The sequence below is a fragment of the Morone saxatilis genome, unplaced genomic scaffold, assembly GCF_004916995.1.
Source record: "Morone saxatilis isolate NCDOM2014 unplaced genomic scaffold, NCSU_SB_2.0 Contig4, whole genome shotgun sequence".
NCBI lineage: Eukaryota > Metazoa > Chordata > Actinopteri > Moronidae > Morone > Morone saxatilis.
Window position 1 is genome coordinate 572,684 of NW_023339984.1, and position 9,505 is coordinate 582,188.

The window sequence follows — 9,505 nt, forward strand, 5'->3', positions numbered from 1 at the left end:
TAAACATTTGTCATAACTAGACATATTCATTGACAAAATTAACACGGCTACACACGTAATACTCGTGTATTGTAATAATAATACAGTAATTGTTCCATCTTGTTCATCCCGATCCTGCTCCATGACAACAACGTAGTTGAGCCAGCATATGAAACTGAAGCTCCAGTTCACAGCCTCGGTGTCCACTCCTCCTATGGAGTTTCGATCTCCACTGAGGAACTCGCCTTCATCTTCTGGTCCTGCGGTCAGAGAGCTGCTGGAGAGACACAGCCTGGGCCGGTCTCAGAGTTTCTCCCACCAGAACCCATCCAGGTCACACCACGTCAGGTACAGAGGATCACTGTGCAGCAACGTGCTGCTTCCAATAGAGAGTTCATCTCAGCTATATTTTCATTATTATGTCATTAATTAACCCTTTGACGTGTTTATGAAAATATAGCAGCTTCTTGATGATCCCGTCAGTGGGTCCACTCATCGTAACCCAAAAACCGATGTTACCTCTAGGGCTTATTCAAATGTGGTGTCGGATTTGTAATTTTGTAAATGCATTTCATTACAGATGAATTCATTCAGTCATTGTAAGTAGAGCCCGACTGAAATGAAATTTTAGTGGGGAAATGTCACATTTTAGGCATTATATTTACATTCTTCCCAATTTTATTCCTCGATTTTGGTGATGCAGGCTTCATGATGAAGTGAATCATTACAGGTAGGTGGTCAGCCTTTATGGGACACTCCATGTTAGCTCACTTTCCACTGTTCTCACCACAGCCAATTTAACTCTAAACTAGGTTTACCTAGGCGGGCTGAGTGAGGGGCTAAAATACAACAGACAGCATAGATTATTTCCAGGATATTTGGTAAATTTTCAGGTCCCTAAATGTATCTTAATATCCAAGTTTTCCAGGACACATGGGAACCCTGAATCTTTTTTATGTGCATTGTGCACCAATGTGACTATGCAGAGGTACTCAGAAGGCTGCTCTCTTGAACAAATAACTTTATTAAAGAATACAAATGAGTTGCTGCTGGGAAATTTACTTGCCGTCCGGCCAAAAATCTATGCATGTGAAAGACTGAATATAACTTTCCTGTCAAGTAAAATAAATGTGTCATCTGATTGGCTGTTTAGAGTCAGTATCGGCTGGAAAATCATTATCGGCCAACTGATATATCAGTCAGTTCTAATTGTTAGATACAACACATTATGCAGTACAGGAGAGACATTTACAGTCAGACCTACACATTCCTGGCTATCATGTCCGTGACGCAGTGTCTCTATTTTCTCCAGGTCAAGCAGTGTGATGGAGCGTCGGACTGTAACCCCATCTATAGGGTCTCCAATGGGCAGAGCCCTCTACTTGCCCCCTGACCACACCCTCATTTCAATGGACAAAATAGCCAAGAGAGAGTGTAAGGTGTTAGTGCTGGAACCAATCCAAGATGCACTCAGCAGGTAATTAACATTCCTTTTTTATCTAAATGTACAACTAAAGTGGTAACATGTATTGAGTTCAGTAATGGGTACTCTGATTCAGAGCCAATGTAGTTAACACCATGAATGTGTTTAAGAGCAACAAATGAAAGAAACCGTCTGTGATAAAAGGTGCTGCAGATCCAGGCCAGCTGGAGAGGAGGCAGGATGACTAGGCTGGTAGTTGACACTAAGGCTGGGGATCAAAATCCACATATTTGTAACATCACATATTGCAAACTGTCAAATACAGAATACTGGCATGGAAGTCTTGATCAGATTCTTAACTGAAACCAGTCAAAGCATGTTAAGCAAATCTTCTCTCTGTTTCTGCTGTCAGATGACCTGAGAGGAAACTTTTACTGGAGACACAAACATCAGTGTTTGATCCTTCTGTCCAGCTGCCAGAGCCTCTGCCTCAAGGAGACATTCAGAGCGAAACAAGAAAGACTGATGGAAGGAGGAGGTGGTTCATCATTTCACTGGGTTATCATTTCACCGGATGAGAACGTTGTTGTTTTTTTTTGTTTTTTTTGTTACATTCTTCCAGCCTTTGTTCCATTTGTTGCATTTTACTCAATGGGTTATTTTTATTGCCTTACTACTTGTATGCCTGGGTGATTTGTTGATATTTATAGAGTATTTCAAGAAGTTAAGGGACTCATCATTGATTGTTTGTATGGCAGCCATACAAGGATATAGGATATAATAAGGAAACTAGGCAGCCAATTAGGATCCAGTAGTAAGTAACATTCCAACATTTCATGAAATAAATTTGTTTGGTATCAAACCCAGGTCAGATCAGACAAAACTGCTAGCCTAGCTACGTCTTAAAACATAGACCTTGAAACAACTATTTCCAGGTGGTATACTACTACATCCAACACCTTTGGGATGAACAGCAACGCCTAATGAGAGTGAGGCCTGTTGTGTTGTTCTAACCTAAGTTAAACATGTTCTGAAATTGTTTTTGTCTTGAAATTATTGACAGTACATATAATGGACAGAGTTTCTGGGTTTGAAAAGTGAAGCCAATGCGGAATTGTCGTTCTGGACTACTGTAGAAACATGTCGGTTTAACATGCCGAACTCTGCCAGAAGAGTAACCGTCCCCTTCTGTAGATAAAAACTGCTCATTCTAAGGTTAAAAAACAATACTATTACAATCTTATTTTCATGTGATTACATACTGATTAAATATACCTATGAATATTTTATTCCTTTTCTGCCAGTAGATCCTCCTATATGTTACACACTGGACCTTTTAAAGTTACAAAAATTAAAATGTAATTTGTTTATATTATGAATACAAACATGTTATTGTACACTGGAGGACATCAGCTAAGATTTGAAGGGCTTGCATTGCCTCGTACCTTTCCTACTGTAGTTGGAAGTGGTTTGCAGTCTTGACATTCATTATATATTTATTATAAAATGCGATACAATTGGAATGTTAGTGTGATCCATTTAGTGTCTTTACACACTGGCTAATTTATTTAAATTTAATTGTCTTAATGCTGTCTCTTTATTGTCAACGTTGGATTGTTAATTTTCAGTTATATGGCGTCTTAGTTTTAAATAGATGTTTTTGTCTTTTATTGACCCCTCACATACACTGGATTACACTTTTACATTCTATTTTTTCAGAAATAATGTAATCTTCATTGCTCAACATTTGAAGGAGTTTTTGTTGTGGCTATACCATGCTACTAGAACAGTGTTTTACAAAATGACCAAAGCACTTCAACAAAAAAACATTATTTTGCATAAAATGATCCTGGTTGACAATGATCAAAATTAGAGAACAGCAATGACTGTAGCAGGAAGAAATATTACAACAACATTTTCTTAACGTTACAACAGTCAACAATTAGTAAGAAGTGTACAGGCCGTTGCTTTGAATGACGTCAGCACATCTGTGGCCACAGGACATCACTAGTCTCTCACACTGCTCTGGTGTTATTCTGGTCCACTCTTCTTCCAGTCTCTTCCACAGTTCGGTGACTGTAGTGGGTTTATTGGACATAACTTTGTCATCAAGAATTTTCCAGAGGTTTTCTAATGGGTTTAGATCAGGACTCTGGGCTGGCCATTTCATTATTTCAATGTTTTCAGTATCAAGTAACTGCTTTACCCGTTTTGCTGTGTGACGGGGGGCATTGTCCTGCATGAAAATCGTGGCTGATTGGGTGATGAATGTAGGGAAGGAACCACGTTGTGGAAGAAGGTTCTGACAGACATTTGTATTCACTCTGCCATGTAGTTGTATAAGAGGCCCAACTCCTGCTGCAGAAAACATTCCCCAAACCATGACACTGACTTCTTTACACACTTTACTTACACTTTACAACGAACATATTGTTTCCCATCGGACCCAAATAAATTAAACTTGNNTAAAGTGAACTTTGGACCAGTTCTCCTCTGTCCACACAACATGCTCCTTAGCAAAGGTTAGTCTAGCCTTTTGGTTCTTTCTGCATTTGAAAGGTTTGGTCTCTGCAGAGTGGACTTTCAGTCCAAATGCTCTAAAACGTTGAGACACTGTATGACAAGACAGATCCTTACCCTGTTCAGTGTTGAACATGCGAGCAATTCCAGTTGCAGCGTTGAACCGATTACCCACTGAGATTCTCTGCATTATCCTGTCCTCTCTTGCATTTGTCTTTCGTGGTTGACCAGCCTTCTTGGGGGACTTGAATGAGTTTGTGAGATTGTAAAGATGCAATTTTCTAGAAATCACAGATTGGGAACGACCAACTTCTCTTGCTTTGACTGATAGGGTCATCCCTTTGGCCTTCATCTGGACAACCTGCTGCCGAAGGGTTTCAGTCACTTTAGAACGACTCACCATCTTGCTAAGTCAGTGAAAACTGAAAAGTTAGGCTGCAAGTTAAATAGCGTTTGTCAGATAATTAAGGAAATTAGCACCAGATGCCAGATTAACACCAATAACTGGGAGATATCTGAAAGTGCTCTCTAATTTTGATCAGTGTTCTTTTTCAAATATCTCATTTAAGTTTTTTATACTGTGCTACAGAACATATGTAACTCGGGAAATATGCTTACAAATACTGCTCTTTTACTCCTGTTTGGATCATTTCAAATAGGACTAAGCAGTGATCTTGACATTTAGGAAATTGTAGATTGTTCTCTAATTTTGATCTACAGTGTACATGCCATAGATAAGAGCAGGCATAGGTAACTTTCCTGTCTTCAGAACATCCAGGCTCCCCTTTGGGTGAAGCAAAGTACCGAGTGGCACTATTCCTGCATCACATTTGTACAAAGATGAAAAAAACCCAGGTTACGACTTTCTTTACTTCCGTAAAGAGTGAAGGGCAGAGATTTGTGGCTTCCAAAATGTAAACAGCGTAAAGTAGCATTGGAAGTGGACATAAAACAGACATGTTTTCTACTTCTCTCGTAGTAAAAGGTTATTTAATAAGCACAAACAGGAGTTCTGCTTTGCCACAGCGATGGAATTAGTTTACAGTAACGTCATATTGGACAGACGACCAAAAGTAAGTCTCTTAACGACAGAAACCGTGTCAGATGTCTAAAAAGGGATCCTTATTTTTTGCTCTTAAGTTGGCAAAGACCACAGAATTCGCATTTATCCCCAGTCAAACTAGAGGGGCTGCTTTCACCCAAAAAAGGGCAGGGCAGGACACCAGGGCAAAGTACCTGATGGGCTGCTGTCATCTATGGTCTAATCGTGCAGCAGTGTACTACAACCTTTTACAGTGTGTCTTCTCATTTCGTTGTCCAATAATTCAAACCTTAGCAGTGTAGCATGTTAAATAATAGCTGATGATTTTGTTGGATTAATGTTGCTTAGAGCCAGAAATTCAGTTTCTTTCACATTTCTCAAAAACACTGACATTGTAGGACTAAGGGTCCTATAATGTCAAAAGTCTCACTTTGTCAGACAGGGTTTTGGGAGAGGAGGAGCTGTAAAAAGGCAGGTGAACATATTGAATCACGTTTTCTCCCCATACAGTGGATCAAAATCATTGTCTTATTGTGGTCATTGAAGAAACTGTGTGTGTGTGTACACATTAGTTTTTTTTTTTTTTTTGATTGAACACATCATCATCACTGTTTCTGTACATTAGGTTCTTGAATGTATAAGAAGAAAAGCCAGAGTAAATTCACCAAAATGTAAATCTGACTCAGATTTTTCAACGAGGTGTTGGTAGGGGGGGATTTTGAGCTTGTGGTGGTCAAAGGCATGGGCAGAGCAGCCCCAATTTTATTCTTAAAAGCCCTGAATCGTTTAGGTTTTCAAAATAAATTTGTGTCAACAATTTGATACAAAATAGGATGTAGGCTTGACAGGAGGATTTTTTGCCTTTGGCAACTATCGTGTTTTTCCCGAATGATGTACAGCTTATAGGCATTCTATTATCTCAAATGACTTGAAAAGCTATGTTTGGGCTAAGCCCAAATATTTACAGTGTTTGGCTCCACCCCTGGTCAAAGGTTCAATAAAGTCATAGGAATCTTCCTCTAAGAGCCATGAACACTTAAAAGCCTATTGTTGACATACAGTATGTTTGTACGATCTCAGTGTTACCTATCAGAACACTGTTCATACTGAACGTTAAAGTCCTGAAATTGAGGGGAAAATATGTGGAATTATATGTGGTATTTTTACACTGGAAATTAATAGTAAATGTACTGACTTATATTAAATCTCACAGCTGCTGTCCAGACAATCTGAATGCACCTCTTCATTTCATTCGTCGTTATTGAACCTCCTTTCAAATGTTTTGAGTGATATTCAATGTGTGGAAGATGATTGATGAATTTCCCCAAGTAACGTGTTTTGGGATCTCTTGTTTTCTTCCTACTTTAATGACAAAGTATTTCTGCGTAGTTTTTAATCTGCATATATTCAACCCACATACTACTGCATCAGTTTTATAGTTTCTCAAGTGTTAACTCTCAAGGGACCAGTACGATCTGCAAAGCAAGTAACATTGTGAACAATGTAAAGCCACAAAGGTCTTTTTAAATCATCTTTGGCATAACAATGGCATGGTGGAGGTCCACTGAAAAGGTCAGGAACCATTCAGAGCCAAGTCTCGTTCCCAAGTTGTCAAATACTCCTTTGCTGTAGACCAGTGGTTCCCAACCTGGGGGTCGAGACCCCCCCTAGGGATTGCCAAAGCTTCACAGGGGGTTGTGAGGCCTTGATTTTAAGAAAGCCCAAAAAGATACATTATAGGCCTGTATCACATTCTGTCTAATTCTGTGGAGAAAACTAAATGAAATTGTTTGCTTAGATATAATGTATGATGGTTGCAAAATACACAGTGCAGACCTATAGCTGTATTAAGAGTTTCTAAAACCATCAGTAACTTTACCTCTGATGTAATATTTACAGGAAATTATCTGCTCAAAGTTCATCCAAACCACTGATTTTACACCAACTTCCTGCAGTTATTGTGTTCACTATTTGGGTTTATTAGTTTCGTACTGTAAAAATCCATAAAATGTCACTTAGTAAGGGGTTCTCTGTTTGCTCAATGATATGAAAGGGGTCCCTAGGGAAAGATTGTGAACCACTGCTGTAGACAGCTAAACAAATTTTTCAAGGATAGTTGGGTTGTGTGCTTTTACACTGATTACTTTCTTAAAACTAGAAAGGGTAGAACATGGATTGCAAAAAAGCAGGTAAACCGTCAGCTGTTTCTGACTGTCACATGAACCTTGTAGGTTGTAGCATCCCCTCCATACTCCCTTTCAAGTATTTGGTGATACAGTATCTGATGAGTATACATTTTGAGCTGGTGGTGGCGCTAGATGGAACCTCAGTCATTAGAATTCATCATGTATGGAACATGCCTGCCTGAGAATGTGTCTATATCAGACAGTTTTTTTTTTAACAGACAAACGCACTTTCAAACACATTTACTTTTCTTTGCGCATTTCATTCCAAAAATACATATACATTTTAAAGGATACACAGAGATTTGCACTTTCTGTATCTGCCTAAAATGTAATTTTGAAAAGCATAAGTTAAAAAGCAAAACACAGGCACATGAACAATATTATATCATAATACATAATATTACCTATAATATATTCAAAACACTCAAAAACAAAAACTACTTCCTTCATTTCTTACAGTGTTTTATTTTTCTCAGGCATGTTGAATGAGCTTTAGAGCTGACCAATGTTCACCTCATATCAGGTGTTTGATTCAGATAAAACAGTTTGTCATCACATAGTAGTCACTTTATTATTTCTTCCCTCATCCATGTTTTTATATGGTACATCTAAAAGAGAAAAAAAAGGATCAATATTAGAGCTGCACAAATACTGTTTATCAGCAATGATATTGATGCTCACAGATGAATGTAAAAGTAAAGTAAACTTTACTGCAAATATAAATTAATATAATACAACAAATACATTTCAAATTTGAATTAAGATGAACAGAGGTTAAATGTAGCCTTTAATACATTTCTTAACTGCCTATTCTATTTGCATATCTGCTGTGGTCAATATCAGACAATGATATCAGCCTTCCAATATGTGGGTCAGCCTCTTATATTTTAACTATTAACTAAGTTCTTAAAAAGTCTGGTTTTAACCATCCTTAAAATGTGGTTGTCTTTTCAACATAGACGGGCCTAGCACCCAGTAAGTTTGTGTGCGCATGCATGTTTGTGAGCCTGGCTCTGACTGGGGCAACTTTCAGGGACACATTTAAAAAGACCAGTTAATTGGGGACAACTTGTCCAATTGACCATTACTAAGTGCCGCCCCTTTTTGCATTATGCTCCAGTAACAGTTGAGCAAAGGCAACATATATCATATATAGTCACATTTTCAGTTAGCGAACGTTAGCAAAACGTAGGGTCAATTCTAAGAACTTTATATTCTGTGAACTCATTCACACTCTGCAAAGCCTTTAGATAATTCTTACTTGTTGATTTCATGCTGAGTTTTTCCTCCGTTATTGTCTTTTTCCTGTGTAGTGAAAGAACCAGGATTAAATATGACCATTTCTGCCTGCAGGTGAGAGTAGAGTGACAAATGGGCTGGGCGACAAATAAAAATTGAGATTTAAACTATGGATGCTCTGTAAAACAAAAAATCCCTTTAAGTCACTTATCTACATAGACTGTGTAGAATCATTTCCCATAGAATCCCATATGAAAAGAAGGGGACGCAGTGATAAGTGGTGTTTCACATCAAAGATATGGTGTCTGTTCTAGTTTGTTTTTATTAAGAAGGAAAAAAATGACAAAATCTGAGTTTTTGTCACCCAGCCCTAGGTAAGAGTAGAGGATTTTGAAAAAGTCCAAAGTAGAGCGAAGAAGGCAGTCAGTGAATCAGCCCTTCCCTTCCCAGTGCTGATACAGAATGCTCCCAGAAATTCCCAATAAGATCGTGAATCTGTAATTTTCTCTCACCTACTGTGAGATGACTGCTGCTTCTGAATTACATAAACATGTGACCTGCAATGAAAAGCTTTAATAAGAGTGTATTTTGTCTGTTTAGTGGAGGATAGAAGCAGCAGTGTCCATAGGCTGGGGAATGTCAGTCTGGACATTCTGCAAATGTCAGTCAGCAGGTCACACACACACATATACAAGCACGTCCTTCTACAAACAAATGGTTTGATAATTTGTACAGCACAGACTGAGCTGAGACTCACTTGGTTTTGCGTTTTCTAACACACACAATGGTGGTCACAATGATGATGACAGCCACTGGGACCAGGACCGCAATCAGGATAACCCATCTGGTTTCTGTAATAAACAATTCAGTTTAAAAACAGAACAGAACAGAACTTTGGCTCTCAATGGAAGCCCATTTCTGTCAGGAAAAGATAAAAAAATATATTAGGAATGAGAAATATATATAATTTAGTGATATTAAGTCCTTACCATGACTACTTTTTTATTATTCCTAAATATTTATGTATATTTAAAGAATGACCCTTCTGCTTCAATCAGAGCTATCTTGCTAAATAGTTAACAGTGTATGCAGTGTATGCATATATACATATATATA

The 9,505-nt window shown here is 38.2% G+C and overlaps 2 protein-coding genes across 2 annotated transcripts in view; one reads left to right on the plus strand and one right to left on the minus strand.

The window, feature by feature from the left end:
• The window catches only part of LOC118338192 (microtubule-associated protein 11-like), a gene marked incomplete in the record, with an annotated part of 18,574 nt that extends 14,714 nt beyond the window's left edge, over nucleotides 1-3,860 (plus strand). Inside the window, 3 exon segments of the mRNA XM_035675451.1 lie at nucleotides 135-327; nucleotides 1,292-1,456; nucleotides 1,815-3,860. Coding sequence (XP_035531344.1) covers nucleotides 135-327; nucleotides 1,292-1,456; nucleotides 1,815-1,818 — 362 coding nt within the window.
• A 3,521-nt stretch (nucleotides 3,861-7,381) lies between these two features.
• zanl (zonadhesin, like) overlaps nucleotides 7,382-9,505 on the minus strand; it is a gene marked incomplete at its 5' end in the record, with an annotated part of 34,247 nt that continues 32,123 nt past the window's right edge. Inside the window, 4 exons of the mRNA XM_035675698.1 lie at nucleotides 7,382-7,758; nucleotides 8,412-8,455; nucleotides 8,902-8,946; nucleotides 9,147-9,240. Of these exons, the coding sequence (XP_035531591.1) occupies nucleotides 7,703-7,758; nucleotides 8,412-8,455; nucleotides 8,902-8,946; nucleotides 9,147-9,240 (239 nt within the window). The remainder of the gene's footprint in view (nucleotides 7,759-8,411; nucleotides 8,456-8,901; nucleotides 8,947-9,146; nucleotides 9,241-9,505) is intronic.